Source organism: Antechinus flavipes, chromosome 5 (assembly GCF_016432865.1).
Source record: "Antechinus flavipes isolate AdamAnt ecotype Samford, QLD, Australia chromosome 5, AdamAnt_v2, whole genome shotgun sequence".
Lineage (NCBI taxonomy): Eukaryota > Metazoa > Chordata > Mammalia > Dasyuromorphia > Dasyuridae > Antechinus > Antechinus flavipes.
Genome location: NC_067402.1, coordinates 257,990,817 through 258,013,015, shown reverse-complemented (window position 1 = coordinate 258,013,015; position 22,199 = coordinate 257,990,817). Strand labels below are relative to the sequence as shown.

The following is a 22,199-nucleotide window of genomic DNA, read 5'->3' as shown; positions in this document are numbered from 1 at the left end:
ACCATTACCGATCACAAAATAGAAAGTTTTGATTATATCAAATTAAAAAGCCTTTGTACAAACAGAACGAATGCAAACAAGATTAGTAGGGAAGCAACAAACTGGGAAAACATCTTCACAGTTAAAGGTTCTGATAAAGGCCTCATTTCCAAAATATATAGAGAACTGACTCAAATTTATAAGAAATCAAGCCATTCTCCAATTGATAAATGGTCAAAGGATATGAACAGACAATTTTCAGATGAAGAAATTGAAACTATTACCACTCACATGAAAGAGTGTTCCAAATCACTATTGATCAGAGAAATGCAAATTAAGACAACTCTGAGATATCACTACACACCTGTCAGATTGGCTAAGATGACAGGAAAAAAATAATGATGAGTGTTGGAGGGGATGCGGGAAAACGGGGACACTGATGCATTGTTGGTGGAGTTGTGAACGAATCCAGCCATTCTGGAGAGCAATCTGGAATTATGCCCAAAAAGTTATCAAACTGTGCATACCCTTTGATCCAGCAGTGTTTCTATTGGGCTTATACCCCAAAGAAATACTAAAAAAGGGAAAGGGACCTGTATGTGCCAAAATGTTTGTAGCAGCCCTGTTTGTAGTGGCTAGAAACTGGAAAATGAATGGATGCCCATCAATTGGAGAATGGCTGGGTAAATTGTGGTATATGAATGTTATGGAATATTATTGCTCTGTAAGGAATGACCAGCAGGATGAATACAGAGAGGCTTGGAGAGACCTACATGGACTGATGCTAAGTGAGATGAGCAGAACCAGGAGATCATTATACACTTCGACAACGATATTGTATGAGGATGTATTCTGATGGAAGTGGATTTCTATGACAAAGAGACTTAACTGAGTTTCAATGGATTAATGATGGACAGAAACAGCTACACCCAAAGAAGGAATACTGGGAAATGAATGTGAACTATTTGCATTTTTGATTTTCTTCCCGAGTTATTTTTACCTTCTGAATTCAATTCTCCCTGTGCAGCGGGAGAACTGTTCGGTTCTGCAAATATGTATTGTATCTAGGATATACTGCAACATATTTAACATATATAGGACTGCTTGCCATCTTGGGGGGGGAGGGAGGGAGGGGAAAAAACGAAACATAAGCGAGTGCAAGGCATAATGTTGTAAAAAAATTATCCTGGCATGGATTCTGTCAATACAAAGTTATTATTAAATAAAATAAAATTTAAATTAAAAAAAAAAAAAGTAAGCCACAGAGCAGGTTCTGAGATTCTAACGCGAGACAGGAGCTCACCCACCCTTGAGCGACTTCGAGCTCTAGATTCCTCGAGCTGAGAGTTAAGGGACCCAGCACCCGAGCTCTCACCAGTGCGTGACTGGACTATTGCATTTGCGTGAGCCCGCGGTCTCACAAACACACGCGCAGTTCAGGTCCCCTCTTTTGGTTGCCAAGGTTGCAGTCCTCTCTAGGCCTAAATCGGTTATAACTGCTGCGGGCTTAGAAGTCTCTAAACTTCTGTCCTTGGATTACTCACCTTTCCCCCTCTTATTTCCCCTTTACTTTCCCCTTTAATTCCCATTTTAATCTCCCCTTCAATTTCCCCTTTAATTCCCCCTCGGAGCAGGCTGAGGAGCCGGGTGAGAACTCCCCCGTGAGTTCTCCTCTGGGCCCTGAAGCCTGCTTCCAGGATGAAGAAGATGTTTGATTTCGGCAAGAAAGAGCAGTTTCCACCTGGCCCCTCCATCAAGCTGCCGAATTTCTTTGGGATCCAAACGTCTGACTACATCCCAGGATACCTGATCCAGAGCAAGGATCTCCGGAAGATCCACAAAGCTGCCTTGTTAGGGGATGTGGCGAAAGTGCAGCATCTGCTGCTCTTCGGAAAAAACAATGTAAACGATCTGGATAGAGAGAAGCGGTAAAGAACAAAGGTTGGGGGAGGGGGAGAGAAGGAGAAGACCCCACCAGAGGAGCCTAAGACATGCCCTCCATCCCTTCACTTGAGTCGATATTTCCCACCCTCATAAACCCCCGGGAAATCAAACCCCCCTCAGCACTTTGCTTCTCTAGAGATTGGATAGCAAGTCCCAAAAGCTGGATCACCTCCTCCCTCCTGCCTGTCCATTTTTAATGAACTGGAAACTCCTTCCTTTTAGCCAGGATCCAATTGGCATATTCTTAAATCAGTAGCAACGTGAAAGCAAATACTATTCTTTTCTGCTGAAATGTTGACATGGTTTAAAACGACTATGTCAGAGTATCCATGAGGATATTTGAGGGATTTTCTTGGTAACGTTACTGGAATGGTTTACCTTTTCCTCCTTCAGCTCATTTTTGACAGATGAGGAAATTGAGGCGATCAGGGTTAAATAACCTATCCGGGATCACACAACTGTAAGTATCTGACATCAGATTTGAACTCAGGAAGATGAGTCTTCCTGATTCCAAGCCCAGAACTCATTCATTGTGCCACTTAGCTGCCCCAATTTGGACAAGATATGTGAAGAGTTTAAAATTTAAAGGCAGAAAACTGCTGCTTTTATTAAGCTCTATTCTGTATATCAGGCACAAGGCTCACAGCAGCTGATACTAAAGAATGGGGAAGCAAGAATTGCCTCTACATTCTAGGAAGTTAGTCAGGTAAGGGACTTAATCAACAAGGCAGCCTCAGAAGCAGAGGAAAGAATATTTTGGAAGAGAACCAGGGGATTGAGTAGTGTTAAAAAAAAAAACAAAAACAAACTAGAGAGGAGGGAATGTCACAAAACTTAGAAAGAAGGGAATATCAAGGAGAAAAAGGCTGCAGTTTGAAAGGCTTCAGAGAGACAAAAAGAAAGAGAATTGAGAAAACACAATTGGATTTGGCAATTAAGAGATCTATTAACATCTGTGAAGAATTTAGAAGAAAGAACATGAACGTTAAAAGAAAATGACAGGAGAGGAAATTGAGACACCTCTTGTCAAGACCCCTCTCGTAGCATTTAACTACAAAAGACAGGAGAGATGTGGAATGATAACAGGGATGGATAGATCAAAGGCAATTTTTGGGGGGATGGGGTGACAAGGCATGGGAATGTTTGTACATTACAAACACACGCGCAGTTCAGGTCCCCTCTTTTGGTTGCCAAGGTTGCAGTCCTCTCTAGGCCTAAATCGGTTATAACTGCTGCGGGCTTAGAAGTCTCTAAACTTCTGTCCTTGGATTACTCACCTTTCCCCCTCTTATTTCCCCTTTACTTTCCCCTTTAATTCCCATTTTAATCTCCCCTTCAATTTCCCCTTTAATTCCCCCTCGGAGCAGGCTGAGGAGCCGGGTGAGAACTCCCCCGTGAGTTCTCCTCTGGGCCCTGAAGCCTGCTTCCAGGATGAAGAAGATGTTTGATTTCGGCAAGAAAGAGCAGTTTCCACCTGGCCCCTCCATCAAGCTGCCGAATTTCTTTGGGATCCAAACGTCTGACTACATCCCAGGATACCTGATCCAGAGCAAGGATCTCCGGAAGATCCACAAAGCTGCCTTGTTAGGGGATGTGGCGAAAGTGCAGCATCTGCTGCTCTTCGGAAAAAACAATGTAAACGATCTGGATAGAGAGAAGCGGTAAAGAACAAAGGTTGGGGGAGGGGGAGAGAAGGAGAAGACCCCACCAGAGGAGCCTAAGACATGCCCTCCATCCCTTCACTTGAGTCGATATTTCCCACCCTCATAAACCCCCGGGAAATCAAACCCCCCTCAGCACTTTGCTTCTCTAGAGATTGGATAGCAAGTCCCAAAAGCTGGATCACCTCCTCCCTCTTGCCTGTCCATTTTTAATGAACTGGAAACTCCTTCCTTTTAGCCAGGATCTAACTGCCATATTCTTAAATCAGTAGCAACGTGGGAACAAATACTAATCTTTTCTGCTGAAATGTTGACATGTCTAAAACGACGGTGTCAGACTACCTATAAGGATATGTGAGGGATTTTCTTGGCAAAGCTACTAGAATGGTTTGCCTTTTCCTCCTTCAGCTCATTTTGACAGATGAGGAAATTGAGGCGATCAGGGTTAAATAACCTATCCGGGATCACACAACTGTTAAGTATTTGACATCATATTTGAACTCAGGGAGATGTCTTACTGACTCCAAGCCCAGAACTCATTCATTGTGCCACTTAAATGCCTCAATATGGACACAATATGTGAAGAGTAAAAATTTCAAGGCAGAAAACTGCTGCTTTTATTAAGCTCTATTCTGTATATCAGGCACAAGGCTCACAGCAGCTGATACTAAAGAATGGGGAAGCAAGAATTGCCTCTACATTCTAGGAAGTTAGTCAGGTAAGGGACTTAATCAACAAGGCAGCCTCAGAAGCAGAGGAAAGAATATTTTGGAAGAGAACCAGGGGATTGAGTAGTGTTAAAAAAAAAAAACAAAAACAAACTAGAGAGGAGGGAATGTCACAAAACTTAGAAAGAAGGGAATATCAAGGAGAAAAAGGCTGCAGTTTGAAAGGCTTCAGAGAGACAAAAAGAAAGAGAATTGAGAAAACACAATTGGATTTGGCAATTAAGAGATCTATTAACATCTGTGAAGAATTTAGAAGAAAGAACATGAACGTTAAAAGAAAATGACAGGAGAGGAAATTGAGACACCTCTTGTCAAGACCCCTCTCGTAGCATTTAACTACAAAAGACAGGAGAGATGTGGAATGATAACAGGGATGGATAGATCAAAGGCAATTTTTGGGGGGATGGGGTGACAAGGCATGGGAATGTTTGTACATTACAAGGCAGGGGAATATCCAGGATGTAGTGAAAGAGTGAGATAGTGAGAAGAGAAATGATAGGTAAGATAAAATGATATCTCTTGTATATGTAGAGACATGTGAAAGAGTGAGATAGTGAGAAGAGAAATGATAGGTAAGATAAAATGATATCTCTTGTATATGTAGAGACATTTTCATTGGCAAGGAAAGTGCTACCTCTTCAAGTGAGATAAGTTAAGGAAAAATATTCATAGAAGGCATTTACAAATGAATTAGGTGAGGAGGGCAAAGGAGGGAGATTAAAGGGAATGACCTGTTTTGTTTTGTTTTTCCCCAGTAAATATGAGCCAAGATTTTTAGCTGAAAAAGTGCACCAGAATGTATACTATGGGAGGTTTGAGAAGGGATGAAAAGGTTTGGAAGAGCTGTTGTGGTAAATGGCATAATGAATTGTTTAGGGAAGTATAGTATGAAAGAATTGTCTTGGATCAGTGAGAATCCAATTGAGATCATGTGACATAAATTTTCAGTGGCCCTACTAAGCATGATTGCATAATTTTTTCCAGCTTCATTTGACAACATGTGCATAGAAAGGTGAGGCTTAGAATGACAATGTTGGCAATATGATACATGAGCAATAGATGTAAAGGAAGGCAGTGGAGAGTTGAACAGCTATATTGAATGGTTGGACCAATTCTTCTGAATGAAGAAAAAAGAAGAGTATAGTTAATGCAAGAGTGATGGCCTTGTATTAGAAATCATGGCTGAAAAACAGAATTTAAGTTTGCAAAGAAAAGGAAGACATGGAATGACAATAGATTGTGATCAGATAAAAGAAACTGAGTATTTGAAAGGATGGCAGTGCTGCATTTGTGGGTGGTCAGATGTAAAGAGCTGAAACTTTTGAATTAATACACTGAGGTTGGACAACCAAACACTTAAAGCTAATTACTGATTGGACAATACAAGCATATGCTTGGAAAATGGCCCTTCCCACTATTCTGTGCCAGCTTGATAATTGGTATATACGGAGGACTGTAGGAGGGACGAGGGGGTGGAGTAAGACTAGCCAGAATCATTTCTGGGTGGAAGACAAAAAGGAGAGGTCGTGGAGATCCTTTGTCCATACAATTCACTTTTATCCCTAAAGACCAAGAATAAAGTCCAAGGACTTTTGCTTGTCCTGATTCCGGCTGATTCTAAGGTATCCCGGGTGCTAACTTGGTCTTCACAGTCAAAGTCTGTCTTTATCTGACTGAGATAAGATAAAGTAGATCATATGAAATGTTCAAGTTGAGCAACAATGAAGTGAGTATGTTTGAGGAAGTGATAACGTGTATGTTGAAGAAGTATAATGCTTTGGAAAGGAGAGGTTTTAAAAAGTATAATGCTTTGGAAAGGAGAGGTTTTAAAATAACACATGGGTGCAAATCACTATGTATAAACTAGATACATATAAGCTGAAGTGGGAATAGTCTCAGAGGGACAGCACTAGTTTTAAAGGAGATGACTAAAGGCTGCTTGTAGAAGGCAAGACTTTGCTGATATCAGGAGGTGGAAATGTGGAGCATCCCAGTCATGGAGACAGCAAGTAAAGTTACTTAGTGTCAGAAGGTGGAGTGCTACGTGGGAGGAAAGGTCAGTGGACAAATACTTATTAAATGTTTACTATTTAACGACACTCTGCTAAGATCTTGTAATACAAATAATGGTCAAAGACAGGCTCTGCTGTCAGAGCACTCAGAATATGTTTCAATGGAGGAGATAATATGAAAACAGGTAAGTACAAACATGATACACCATACAGGATAAACTAGGAATAATCAACAGAGGAAGATACCAGTTTTAAAGGGTGTTGGGAGAAAAACTTCTTGTAGAAGTTAGCATTTTAGCCAGGGCAGAGCAAGAGATGAAGGCAAGAGAAGAGAATCCCATGAGTGGGGATGGGGAGGGAAGGGAGAGACATCTAGTAAAATAACTGGAGTCTGAAAGTAGAAGTGTCTTCTGCTAGGATGAGCAATGTCTGCCCACTCCATGTTTACTCTCTCAACCAAACTACTGGACACAACAGGCCAATTGGTTGTACACACAGTATAGAGGGGAAGGGAGACACTAATAATCTTAGAAAATGCACCTCAACCTAAAATTTGCTCAAAGTAATTTATATCTATGACATATATCCAAAGGCTTATCATCTCTTCAAATTATTTTCTTTAAAAATTACCATAAGTATTTCTTCTACAATCCAACAATCCTAATTTCTTCGAAATAAGTTTTTTAATCAACATTTCCAAGTTAAAAGATTTTGAACATGATTTCCATATAAAGACAGGTGGGAAAAAAACAGGGATGAAGTTATGACTAATGTAAGGAGATTTTTTTCATGTGTAGTTTATAGAATCAGCTTCATTACTCTCTCAGCATATCTCATATAGCTTCCCAATGAAAAATGTATATTAAATTTTCTCATGGGATGTAGACTGTTTAAGTAGTTTTATTAATAAGAGGGAATTCCCTTGATAGTATCTTCTCTGCAACTTTGAATTTTAAAAAATTGTATTGGTCAGTGAGAGGTTAACTGATCTGCCCAGATCCTACATAGCAAGTGTATGTAAGATGTAATTCCTAGTAGGTATTGCAAACTTCCAGGATAGTTTTCTGTCCACCATATTGTGCTTCCACAAGTATGCAAGAGAATCTTTAACCATGAGTCACAAAAATTATACATAGGGAAATTAAATTTCTTATGTATTTTTCAAAGGACTTTGTTGTTTATTAAATATGAAAATCTGTGGAATCCTGTCTGGAAATTTGCTGGTTGGAAGTACATTATTCACTTGTCCAAATTGTATTTTATATTGTTTCTTAATTGGTAAAAATATGCAAGTAATTAAATGCATTCTTAGAAACAATAAAGTCTTATTCTGATTTAAACTTATTTTTTCATGTCATTTCTAATATCAGTCATTCATTAGCTTTCAAAATTAAAAATGACAGGCTACATTTTGATTTTTTTCTTAATATTTTCCCTTATCCTAAAAGCCAAGAAACAAAGGTACTGGCATGGTACTTGTGCATGTACAGCCATACATCGGTGTACCTGGCTTAACATTTACAAAGCCACAAAAGGTGTGGATAAGTGAGAACAGCCTCCTAGGTTAAAGTAACAGAGTATTGGCTCTCTGAAATGACTGATACCAAAGGTCTTCATAGTTGGCTAACTATCCTTACTGATCTTCTTCTAATGGATATACTGATTTGCAGTTGAATTGCTTTCAGAATATATTAATAGATAAAATAAAATTATGCATAGTTTTTGATATGGTTATTAAAATTTATTTAAATATAGTAATGGTCATGGAAATGATTATAAGTAACTCTTGGTTTACAATGTTTTTTTCCCTAAAACTAAAGAAAAATGAAAATCCTTTAGCCACACAGTATGACAATTCAAAGAAAATGTTAGTTGCTTTTTCAAGGTTTAAATTTGTTCAGTAGTGATCAGAGAACCCCTGCCAAGTGAGCCTAAACAGAATGTCACTATTATCTACCAGTTTGAATTTTGACTATACTTAATGTGGAGACACCCTCAAAATGAACATTGAATTTCTAACCATCAGCTGCTTGTGAATTCATTGAAAATTATCTTAGATTCTTCCCCTCTCCCCAATACTTTTATGGTTATATTCTCCCCTAAAATGCACAGCAACCAAATTGCCCTCCCATCGTGGTTTCACTCAGTTAGCATGATGGTTTACCAAGCATTTTTCTTTTTCATCCTCTTTTCCTCTATTATGAGAATTTTTTGCTACATTGCTTCCTTCCTTTCACTACTCATTACTCAGTTTCCTGCTTAAGCAATTTCAGAAATATAAATACCTTTTAAAAATTCCCCCTTCTGCCAACACCTTCTCTGGAATATCATTCCTTTATCCTGTCTTACTTTAATTTTGCTTATCCCTTTTCTGAGTAAAACAAGGAGTACATTTGGATTAAGAAAGATAAAATTTGTAGTGTAATTTGAATTAACAAATCTCAATTTTTTAAAGTTCCCTTCATTTTCTCAATCATAAAAGGCTTCATTTCATCTCCCCTTTTCTAAATAAACTTGAAAATCATTAGCAGTTAACTTTTTAAGAGATGCAAAAATCTTATGTGTTGTTTTTCTGTTTTGATTACTGATTTAAGAATTAATTTGTATTATTGTTAAATACTATTTGCTACAAAGACCTGGATTCATATAAACTTTCTAATTATGTGACCCTGAGCAAATTTGTTTCTCAGTTTTTTCAGTGTCCTCAATTATGAGGATGATAATACATACTTCACAGAGATCAAATGATACAACATTTGTAAAATGCTGAACACAGTCTCTGGGACATAGTAGACACATAATAGATGCTAGTTTGCCTTTTTATCAAGATACATCCAAATATGTCACCATTGCAGCTGGGAGGATGGGGGAGGAAGAAATCTCTTTCCTTCTGACTTCCCTGAACACTCTGGAAGAAGGCCAGAAGGAAAAGACAAAAGGGGAGTTCTGAAAAACAAGAAAAAACCAAAATATGCCCATATAGATATTTATATGAACATTCAAAACTTCAGTAATACCCGATTTTTTTTGTTATGAATATTTCTTCCACCAATACATAACACAACCTCTTTACAATTTGGTGTAGAAGGTCAGCTATCAACAGGAGGTTTTCAATGGATGGAATGCTGGGCTTGGAGTCATAAAGACTCATCTTTGTGGAGTTCAAATCTGGTGTCAGATACTAGCTGTGTGGATCTGGGCAAGACTCTTAATCTTGTTTGCCTCAGTTTCCTCATATGTAAAATGAGCTGGACAAGGAAATGGCAAACTACTCCAGTATCTTTAGTAAGAAAACTCAACATGAGGAGACAGAGTCGAACAGGACTGAGATGACTAAGCAACAAAGATGTACTTTGAAATATATCATCATTAAAAAATTCCTCCTCCTTTGACCAACCTGGTAATATCTTTACGATCTTAGTTAGGTTGGTCCATTGACAGCAGGCATACCAGGTCCTTGCTTCAAACCCTTTCCACTATGGCAGAACTGCTTGAATAGCCTATGGCAACCTAGAGCCACTTCAATTGTACAGTGCTGCATTTCAGTAAGTGTTAATAGAGTATGCACACATGTGTATATGTGCTTCTGCAAAGATACAATACACAAATGTATAAGGGTTTTTAATGAGGCAGCTGCTTTACTAAATATTTTGTAGTTGCAGATGGATATCTTAATGGAAAAAGTTATTAGACTTAATCACCAGGCAGGGTGAAGCCCACCTATACTCCCAGTTACAGGGAGACTGGCAGATCTCTTGAGCTCATGAGTTCTGGCTTGCAGTGGGCCGTGCCAGTAGGGTCTCTGCTCTATTTGGCGTTAGTATGGGTAATCCCAAAGTACAAGGAATCAGCAAGTTACCTCAGAAGAGGTGAAGCAGCCCAGGTCAGAACCTGAGCAAAATTCCCATGCTCATCTGTAGTGAAATCTACATCTATCTGCTACATATATTTCTCCTGCTCTAGTGATTTTTTGTATCATATCCAGCAATGAGAGTTAATGCATATTTTGTATTTATTTAGGTGACATTAGTGGCCATTTATTTTGGAAATGATTTACAATTTAGGCATACGAATAATGCATTATTAATTTAATTAAGTTAAAATTATCCTAACAATGGTACAATATTGATTGCTGTAGTATATTATCAAACAATCACATTGCTCTCTCATTTCTATAGAACATCTCTTCATCTGGCCTGTGCTAATGGACATTCAGATGTTGTGTCTCTCTTAGTAGAGAGAAAATGTGAACTGGATTTGTTGGACAAAGACAGTCAAACACCTTTAATGAAGGTACTCATTAGTTAACCATGCTGTTCATTGAAATGGAATTGGATTTCTGCCTTTGATTAATAAAATTAAAAGTTAATAAATAACATTTATATATCACTAATAATTTTTGAATATACTCAACTTTACATTACATTATTATTTCTTTGTATATATCATGCTGTGAGGGATATAGAAGACCCTTACCCAAAATAACTACTCAGAGAGCACTCAGTAGAAAGCAGAAAAGTTATTTATTAATAAATTCTCATAAGAATGAGCAATTCCACTGCGAGAAGGGAAAAAGAGAGAAAGCTCACAATAGAAGAGCTAAAGATTTAGGAAAGATATACAGTTTTTATAGGTTTGGTTACAGAGGATTACATCATACTTTGGGGAGCATTGAGAAATAGGTGCCCTCTCCCCTAATTGAATCTTAAACATTGGTGCCAAAGGCAGATTAGAACAGAATGCTTTGTTTTCCTGATTTCAAAAGGAATCATCAGTCAGATCTTCAAACTTCAGATTACTGAGCTGATAGCATTTAATAATCTAAATATTGAAAACATTGAACAAGGATAAATGTCATCATTTCTGGTTAAATAAATATATCTAGTTTTAAGTAAATATTGGCTTGCACACAACGTACTTATGCAGGTCACAGAGACATAGAAATAATAAAATACAGAAAAAGAATTCATTCTTGTAAGTTCTTCACCTTATCTCTCTCTATTCCTCACAATGCTGACAGGCAATACAGTGTGAGCAGGAGGAGTGTGCAACTATCTTGCTTGAACATGGTGCAGACCCTAATCTTGGGGATGGCAGTAACAATGCTCTTCACTATGTTGCCTTTTTTCGGGGCATAGACATGGCAGCAAAACTGCTTCAATATAAAGCTGATATTGAAGCAAAAAACAAGGTAGAAACTAACAATCTTGTATAATAAAGTAGTTTATCAGCTAAAAAATCATAGTGTCCAATGTACATATTTTATAAATCATTTATTTATGGAAACATTTCTTTAGTGAAAATAATTTAAAATTATCCTATAGTCAAAGTTTATTAGTCTTTGGAATTCTCTAATGTAGGATGGAGAGGTGAGCAAGGCAGAGAGTACACATGACACTGGAAGAGATTTCATTCACAGTGGAACTCCTAAGAAGGAAATTCCCTCTACTAATTTAGCTCAGGGCTTGCTCTATGTTTTGATCTTAGGTTATGGATTCAACTGGGATTCATTAACTTTAAAAAGACTACATTACATTATGCTTATTTCAATGTAATTGATTTTGTTTTCTATGTATTATAGGCATTTAAAAATATTTTTCTGAAAAGGAGTGCATGACAAACATAATATTAAGAAACCCAGTGTTAGGAAGAGTCCTGGAGTACTGCAGGGTCACCCAGTCAGCATATGTGTGTCAGCTGAAGGCCCTGACTCTAGGTCTCACTGACTTTATTACTAGTTGACTATTCTATCACATCCATCTCTCCAGGATCTTCTCTTCTCTGCATGATATATTAGGTCTACTCCCCAGAATAAACTAGTATTACCAGATATTATCTACAATGCTTTTTTGTATATTAAAACTTTGCAATGTCAATTTGTCATGAAGAAATGCCATGATTTTTTAGGAAAAATCTTTTGAAATTTGTTCATACTAACTACACAGAGACAGAATTTTCACAGGAAAAAAATTAAATACATGTTTTCTTTATCCTAATGACTAAAAATTTCTCTTTCGAGAACTGCTGAATGAGTCCTGATTTTTTTTTTTAAGTAAAGGCTTAATTCTTACTCATTGCCACTTGGGAGAGAAACAAACAAACAAACAAACAAAGAATATATTAGGGAGGTTGGTAAGAGAGGGAAAATGCTAGATAAATGGTTTTCTTCCAGGTTTAACTTGCTCAGGGCAAGATATTTTTTTAATTGTTTTATTTGCTGCTGCTACTGCTGCTGCTGTTGTTGAGTTTGTTTGTATCTGAGGAGAATGGGTAAAAATAACTAATCAACTTCAAAGCCAGCCAGGATATAGCTTTACCTTAATAGAGTTTTGAGGAAATAAGTTTGGCTGCATTTGGACAATAATATGGCAAGAAATGAAATATATTCATGAAATAAAAGCAACTGATCTCTTGTAAATTCTGAATTTCTATCTTTTGATTACATATTAATAGCTAGAAAGAATTCAAAAGATATCTAGTTTCATTCTATCATTTTATATGTAAGGAAACTTATGGTCCAGAGAGCTGAAATAATTTGCTTTGTGATCATATAGGAATTAACTAACAGAAATAAGATTTATGCTCTAGTCTTCTCACTCCAATGTTTCATTGAGCCATGCTTTCTTATCACTTCATTAGCAAATTCACAAGACGTTCATAAACTGTCTTAAGTTGAATTAAAGTAAATATGGAATGCTTACTTAATATAACAATATCTTTATTTTGATTTTGCAGGAAGGTCTTACACCACTTTTTTTTGCAATTAGAGCAAAGAACTGTGATATGGCAGAATTTCTCCTAAAGAATGGAGCAAATGTTAATGCCTTGGATGGCTATAAAAGGTACAGTAATTAAAGCTTTAAAAGACAAAAAAAAAAAAAAGGCAACATTTCTAGAGGAATAAAAACAATTTGAATCATGGAACACTTAGTGAACAATAATAATTGAAACTGAATATCATTGCAAAGGGGTGAAAAATGTCAACACACATTAGCTATGGAAAGAAAAAAAAATCCCTATTTATGACTCTGCAAGAGAAAAAAACAGTTCATGTGGGCATATTAACCATGCTTTATTGGTGATTACTATTTGCATTTTTTAATTGATTTTGAATTAGTTAAGATTATCCCATAGAAGTTTTGAACTTTCATAATTCAGTTGATTCTCTTTATGAAATAATCTTAATATCACCCATGAGGATTGTAGCATGTATTTTCTGTTTCTCATTTTCAATTTCCCTTAAAAATATGCACATTGATAAATGCAAATAAAGGAATGATATGATAAAATAGTTTGATGGACCCTTGACTCTTATCATTATGAATACTCTTGCCACTGATTCAGATATTAATATTCCTATCCAATTTTGTCCCACAGGACTTTTGTCATAAAGAATCTAGGAAAACACACTGAATCATTCCCTTGCTTCCCTTAATACTTGAGAACCAGTGCAAGCTTTCATTTGCAATACAAGATTAGCCTATCTTTTTTTCTATTCATTTTTGTCTTTGCCATCATTTACTCCATCAACGTCATCAAAATCTCCTATGTATACTCACCATATATATGTACATAGATTTTTGGGATTCTCTACAATTTTGATTCGTAAGAGATCATGTGTTTGTGTTTTGGATTTTTAAAAATCTACTGTGGCCAAATATCATTCCTGAAAAATATTGGTTTTCATAAGCTTTTGTGGCAGTGTGATTATTAGAGAAGTGCTGTGTAGTTTCTCAAAGGATCTCCTTTTCCCAATAATGCTGAGACCAGTTCATTGTTGTTGTTCAATGTCCATGCAAGCTTTGTATATGGGTATATCTATATGTATAAATACATCTACAAAGATATAAGTATACTAACTAGTTGAGGCTGTCCAGTTAACTATACAGAATCTGGAAAAATTTTTCTCATTTACTTTTTCAGTGTGGATCCTTTGATCAATCTCTTTATAATAAATATGAGCCTTTTTTATGTTCAAAGGCTTGACACAGTAAAATATCATCTCTAAATAGGAACATTTGGAAATCTTTTCCATCATATATAATCTATTCTATTTGGACTCTGTACAGAGCATCCTATATAGCACTGGCTACCTTCTTTTATATTTTCTTTTCATTAATGCACTTGATATTCTTGATGTTTTGTTCTAGCAGATGAATTTTGTTTTTGTTTTATGTTTTTCCAAGCTCTATCAAATGGTTTTTTTGATAGTTTGTTTCTATAGCACTGAATAAGTAAATTAATGTAGGTAAAATGATCATTTTAAATTATATTGGCTGGTCCTACCCATGAGCAATAATATCAATTGCTCATGGGTAAAACCTGCTAATATAATTTTTCATGTCAGAAGTGTACTGTAATTGTGTTTAGTTCCTGAATTTGTTTTGACAGGAGACTCGCCAAATTTTATATTGTTTATAGTTATTTTGAATGGAATTTTTCTTTCTTCCACTTGCTTCTGAACTTTGTTGATCACATAAAGAAATGCAAATGATTTATATGGGTTTATCTGCAATTTTACTAAAGTTGTTAATTATTTCATATAGTGTGAAGTACAGGCTAGTTCCTTGGAGGGCCTTGGGGTGAGGCAGAGTTAGGATAAATTAAAATCCTTGATCTTTAGGGGGAGAAGTGAAGGAGACAGACAAACTAGCACGAGGCTCCTGGATTCTTGAGTCTAGAGCCACCAGCCTCTCTCCTCCTTGTCCTGCTGCAAAGTGACTCTGACCTCTGTCCCTCCATCCTCCAATCCTTGCTTATGATTATCTCAACACCAAAACATTCATCAAGCACCCAACAGTGAGAAGAGCCATTTATTGAAACATATGTTAATAGAGTCATTGTCTCACATCGAATAGGTAATTAGCCTTAAGTTCTAGGTTGTCTGACTCAAGAATACTTTTTTGGAGTTTCAGCCCTCTACAATATAGTTTTTGTTGATTTAGGTTTTTCTAAGTATACAGTTATACATAATCTGCAGAGTGATCATTTTGTTTCCTTATTGCCTGTTCTAATTTCTTCTATTTTTCTTTTAATGCTATAACTAACATTTTTAGTACTGTGTCAAAAAATAGTGGTGACAATGGACATCCTGGCTTCATCCCTGATTTTACTGGGAAGTCTTTGAGATTATTTCCATTACAGATATTGTTTGTTGATGTTTTTAGATAGATACTGATTATCATTTTAAAGAATGCTGTCTTTTTTTAATCTCTCTAATGTTTTTAATAGGAATGGGTGCTATATTTTATCAAAAACTTTTTAAAGCATCTTTTGAGATAATCATATGATTTCTGTTGCTTTTGTTTTTGATATCAACAATTTTATTGATATTTTCCCTAATATTGATCTAACCTTGCATTCCTGGTATAAAGTTAGCCTGGCTATAGTGTATAATACTTGTGATACATTGCTGTGATCTCCTTGTTCTTATTTGAGTTGAAATTTTTGCATCAATATTCCTTTGGGAAAATAGTCTACAATTTTCTTTCTCTGTCTAGGTCTTCCTAGATTTAAGTATAGTACCATACTTGTTCCATAAAAGGAATAGTAGAACTCTTTCTTTGCCTATTTTCCCAAATAATTTATATAGTATTAGAATTAAGGTTTCTTTGAATGTTTATTAGAATTCCAGAGTGAACCCATCTGGCACTGTGGATTATTTTTCTTAAGGAGTTCAATAATAGCTTGTTAAATTTCTTCTTCTAACATGCAGTTATTAAATTAGGCATCTTATGTCCTGATTTATTAATATGGGTAACTTATATTTTCCTAAATATTCATTGATTTTCCTTATATGGTGAGATTTACTGGCAGAGAATTGGGCAATATATTTCCTAATGATTGTTTTAATTTCTTCATTGGTGATAATTTCACTCTTGTTTTTTGATAGTGGCCATTTAGTTTTCATCATTTTTTAAAAATCAAATTAACTATTGGCTTATCTCATTGATTTTTTATTAAAGCAGCTATTAGATTTATTTATTATTCTAATACTCCCCTTATATGTTTTTGTTTACTTTAAATATGTTGAAATTCACATTTGATTGTGAGAATTTCCAATTTGGTACTCAGTTGGGGATTTTCAAATTCATTATCTTACTAGGTATTTTTTGTTTTGCTTTGGTATATTTTGTATTTGTTTTTAGTTTCATGCCTCACTTTTTGATCTGTTCTTTTTATATTTCACTTATATAAGAATTTAGGCAAGGTAATTTTACCCTAAATATTATTTTGGCTGAATCTCATAAATTTGGGTATGTTACCTCATTGATACCATTCTCTCTTATGTGAATTTATTTTATCTCCTATAATTTTGCTAAAGTTGTTGATTCTTCCTAGCATTTTTAGCTGATTCTCTAAATATGCCATTTCATCTGCAAAAAGTGCTAGTTTTATTTTCTCATTACCTACTTTAATTCCTTCAATTTCTTTTTTTTTCTCATTACTAAAGCTAACATTTCTAGTACAATATTAAATAGTAGTAGTGAAAAGGGGCAGCTTCATTTCACATCTAATCTTACTGGGAATGCTTCTACCTTATTCCCATTGTGTATAATGCCTGACAATGGTTCTAGATAGATGATATTTATCATTTTAAGGAAAACTCTATTTCTATGCTCTCTTGCTGTTTTTGTTTTTAATAGGAATGGGTGTTGTATTTTGTCAAATGCATTTTTCTGTCTGTTGAGATAATCATATAATTTCTGGTAGTTTGGTTGTTGATATAGTCAATTATGCTGATAGTTGACTTCTGGCCAAGATGGCGGAGAGGAGGCACAAGCTGTGTAAGCTCTGCGCTTTTCTCTCAGAATCCATTCCATTACAAGCCTCTGAATTAATGCTTGACTGAAAAAAACCCCACAAATAGTTACCAAGAGAAGCCATCCTTGAGATTCACCAGGAGAGGTCTGATTTTGCTCAAGGGTGGGGATGGTTTTAGATCAGGCACAGGCTGTGGGCAGCAGCGGCAGCGAGAGCACGGGAGCAGACGGGAGAGGGGGTGGGGTGATCACAGCAGTCTCTGCGGGGAGAGCTTTGCTACAGGACTAGATACTTTGCTCCGGCAGCAAGTCAGCAGCCCAGCAGAGAAGCTAAAAACACCAGGGGTGAAGAATACAACCCCAAACAGCTGGAGTCTCTCAGGACCTGGCCACCCCTCCCCCACAGTATCTCAGCACGGTCTCGGATCTCAGAGCACAGGTGCAGCACAGTCCTGCTAGTGCCTCGCTGCTGCCCTCCCTCCCACCCCCTGCAATCTGTAGAGGAAGCTCGGTAACACCACCAAGCCTCTCCCCCCCAAAAAGCAGACAAGATTTAGGGGTTTTATCTTTTTTTTTTTCTTTGCTAGTTTGTCTTTGATTCTTTGACAAAATGAGCAAAAAACTGAAGAGGACTTTAACCCTTGACAGCTTCTATACAGATAGAGAGCAAACTCTAAATCCTGAGGAGACTAAAAACAGACAGTCTCCAGGTGAATCCCCAAAGGAGGAGATCATCTGTTCCTCAGCACAGATGAATCTCATGGAGGAAATTAAAAAGGCTCTCACAAGAGAGCTAAAAGAAAAATGGGAAAAGGAGAGGGAGGCTTGGCAACAGAGCCTGGAGAAGTCATCCCACTCATTTAAAGAGAGAATGGATAAAGAAATAAAATCCTTGAAAAATAGGGTTAGTGAACTAGAAACAGAAAATAGCTCTCTAAAAAATAAAATTGGCGAAATGGAAAAAAATTCCATAGAACAAAAGAACTCAAAGGGACAATTAGAAAAAGATTTTAAAAGAGTGAGTGAAGAAAATACTTCATTGAAAATCAGAATTGAACAATTGCAATTGAATGACTCGAGGAGACAAAAAGAATCAGTCAAGCAAATCCAAAAAAATCAGACAATGGAAAAGAATGTGAAATACCTTCTGGGGAAAACAACAGACCTGGAAAACAGATCCAGGAGAAACAATCTGAGAATCATTGGACTCCCAGAAAAGTATGATGAAAAAAAGAGCCTGGACACTATTTTCCAGGAAATTATTAAATTAAATTATCAAAGAGAACTGCCCAGAAGTGATAGAAACAGAGGGTAAAATAGACATTGAAAGAATTCATTGATCACCTACTGAAAGGGATCTTAAAATCAAAATACCAAGAAATATAGTGGCCAAATGCCAGAACCCTCAGACGAAGGAAAAAATACTGCAAGCAGCTAGAAAAACCCAATTCAAGTGTCGAGGAGCCACAATAAGGATCACCCAGGATCTAGCAGCATCCACATTAAAGGATCGAAGGGCCTGGAATATGATATTCTGAAAGGCTAAGGAACTTGGTATGCAACCAAAAATAACTTACCCAGCTAGAATGAGTATCTTTTTCCACGGAAGAAGATGGACATTCAACGAAGTAAGCGAATTTCACCTATTTTTGATGAAAAAGCCAGAACTTAACAAAAAGTTTGATCTACAAATATAGAACTCAAGAGGAATCTAAACAGGTAAAGATTAATCTTGGGAACTATAATTCGGCTATAAAGATGTATAAAGAATACATGTATACCTTGTTCTAGAAACTAGATGTGGAAAGGACATTGTACCAGAAAAAGGGTAAAGTGGGGGTACTACATTTCATGACGAGGCAAAGGAAACCTATTATATCTGAGAGAAAGAATGGAGGAGGATGAATATAGTGGGTATCTTACTGCCTTCAGAATTGGCTTTAAGAGAAAAATTTTAGACATATTCAATCTATGGTGAAACTTCTCCCACCTCATTGAAAAGTGAGAAGGGAAAAGTGAAAAGGGAAGGAAAAAGCTAAGTGGAAGGGAATACGCAAACTGGGAGGGAAAGGGATAAGCTAGGGAGAGGAACTCTAAGGTGGGGGGAGGGATGCTAAAAAAGGAGGGCTGTGAGAAGCAAGTGGTACTCACAAGCTTAATACTGGGAAGGGGGGTAAGGGGAAAAGAAGGGAGAAAAGCATAAACCGGGGTTAACAAGATGGCAAGTAATATAGAATTGGTCATTTTAACCATAAATGTGAACGGGGTAAACTCCCCCATAAAGAGGAAGCGGTTAGCAGAATGGATTAAAAGCCAGAATCCTACAATATGTTGTTTACAGGAAACACACCTGAAGCAGGGAGATACATGCAGGTTAAAGGTAAAAGGTTGGAGAAAAATCTGCTACACTTCAGGTGAAGTCAAAAAAGCAGGGGTAGCCATCCTGATCTCAGATCAAGCTAAAGCAAAAATTGATCTAATTAGAAGAGATAAGGAAGGGCACTATATCTTGCTAAAGGGTAACATGGATAATGAAGCACTATCTATATTAAACATATATGCATCAAGTGGTGTATAGCATCTAAATTCTTAAAAGAGAAATTAAGAAAGCTGCAAGAAGAAATAGACAGCAAAACTATAATAGTGGGAGATCTCAACCTTGCACTCTCAGAATTAGATAAATCAAACCACAAAATAAATAAGAAAGAAGTCAAAGAGGTAAATAGAATACTAGAAAAGTTAGATGTGATAGATCTCTGGAGAAAATGTAATGGAGACAGAAAGGAGTACACTTTCTTTTCAGCAGTTCATGGAACCTATACAAAAATTGACCATATATTAGGACATAAAAACCTCATATTCAAATGCAGTAAGGCAGAAATAGTAAATGCATCCTTTTCAGACCACGATGCAATGAAAATTACATTCAACAAAAAGCCAGGGGAAAGTAGACCAAAAAATAATTGGAAACTAAATAATCTCATATTAAAGAATGATTGGGTGAAACAGCAAATCATAGACATAATTAATAATTTCACCCAAGAAAATGATAATAATGAGACATCATACCAAAATGTATGGGATACAGCCAAAGCGGTAATAAGGGGAAATTTCATATCTCTAGAGGCCTATTTGCATAAAATAGAGAAAGAGAACATCAATGAATTGGGCTTGCAATTAAAAATGCTAGAAAAGGAACAAAACTCCGAGTCAAATACTAAACTTGAAATTCTAAAAATAAAAAGAGAGATCAATAAAATTGAAAGTAAAAAACTATTGAATTAATTAATAAGACTAAGAGTTGGTTCTATGAAAAAACCAATAAAATAGACAAAGCCTTAGTAAATCTGATTTAAAAAAGGAAAGAGGAAAATCAAATTGTTAGTCTTAAAAATGAAAAGGGAGAACTCACCACTAACGAAGAGGAAATTAGAGCAATAATTAGGAGTTACTTTGCCCAACTTTATGCCAATAAATTTGACAACTTAAATGAAATAGAAGAATACTTCCAAAAATATAGCTTGCCCAAACTAACAGAGGAAGAAGTAAATATCCTACACAGTCCCATCTCAGAAAAAGAAATAGAACAAACTATCAATCAACTCCCTAAGAAAAAATCCCCAGGACCAGATGGATTTACATCTGAATTCTATCAAACATTTAAAGAACAATTAATTCCAATGCTAAATAAACTATTTGAAAAAATAGGGATTGAAGGAGTCCTACCAAACTCCTTTTATGACACAGACATGGTTCTGATACCTAAACCAGGTAGGTTGAAAACAGAGAAAGAAAATTATAGACCAATCTCCCTAATGAATATTGATGCTAAAATCTGAAATAAAATATTAGCAAAAAGATTACAGAAAATCATCACCAGGATAATACACTATGACCAAGTAGGATTTATACCAGGAATGCAGGGCTGGTTCAATATGAGGAAAACTATTAGCATAATTAACTATATCAATAACCAAACAAACAAAAACCATATGATCATCTCAATAGATGCAGAAAAAGCATTTGATAAAATCCAACATCCATTCCTAATAAAAACACTTGAGAGCATAGGAATAAAAGGACTTTTCCTTAAAATAGTCAGGAGCATATATTTAAAACCATCAGTAAGCATCATATGCAATGAGGAAAAACTGGAACCTTTCCCAGTAAGATCTGGAGTGAAGCAAGGTTGCCCACTATCACCATTATTATTTAATATCGTATTAGAAACACTAGCCTCGGCAATAAGAGTCGAGAAAGATATTAAAGGTATTAGAGTAGGCAATGAGGAAACCAAATTATCACTCTTTGCAGATGATATGATGGTATACCTGGAGAACCCCAGAGATTCTACTAAAAAGCTATTAGAAATAATTCATAATTTTAGCAAAGTAGCTGGATACAAAATAAATCCCCATAAGTCCTCAGCATTTTTATACATCACCAACAAAACCCAACAACAAGAGATAGAGAAATTCCATTCAGAATAACTGTTGATAGCATAAAATATTTGGGAATCTATCAAAGGAAAGTCAGGAATTATATGAGCAAAATTACAAAAAAGTCTCCACACAAATAAAGTCAGACTTAAATAATTGGAAAAATATCAAGTGCTCTTGGATAGGCCGAGCAAATATAAGATGACAATACTCCCTAAACTAATCTATTTATTTAGTGCTATACCAATCAGACTTCCAAGAAAACATTTTAATGATCCAGAAAAAATAACAAAATTCATATGGAACAATAAAAAGTCGAGAATCTCAAGGGAATTAATGAAAAAAAAAAATCGAAGGTGGCCTAGCTGTACCTTATAAAGCAGCAGTCACCAAAACCATTTGATATTGGCTAAGAAATAGATTAGTGGATTAGTGGAAAAGGTTAGGTTCACAAGACAGAATAGTCAACTATAGCAATCTAGTGTTTGACAAACCCAAAGATCCTAACTTTTGGGAAAAGAATTCATTATTTGATAAAAACTGTTGGGATAACTGGAAATTAATATGGCAGAAATTAGGCATGGACCCACACTTAATACCATATACCAAGATAAGATCAAAATGGGTCCATGACCTAGGCATAAAGAACGAGATTATAAATAAATTAGAGGAA

General features: G+C 36.1%; 1 protein-coding gene across 1 annotated transcript in view; it reads left to right on the top strand.

Annotated features, from left to right (window-relative positions):
- The first annotated feature begins 3,354 nt into the window (after nt 1–3,354).
- LOC127538740 (ankyrin repeat domain-containing protein 7-like) overlaps nt 3,355–22,199 on the top strand; it is a 41,684-nt gene continuing 22,839 nt past the window's right edge. Inside the window, exons 1-4 of the mRNA XM_051962486.1 lie at nt 3,355–3,584; nt 10,503–10,617; nt 11,345–11,515; nt 13,060–13,166. Of these exons, the coding sequence (XP_051818446.1) occupies nt 3,355–3,584; nt 10,503–10,617; nt 11,345–11,515; nt 13,060–13,166 (623 nt within the window). The remainder of the gene's footprint in view (nt 3,585–10,502; nt 10,618–11,344; nt 11,516–13,059; nt 13,167–22,199) is intronic.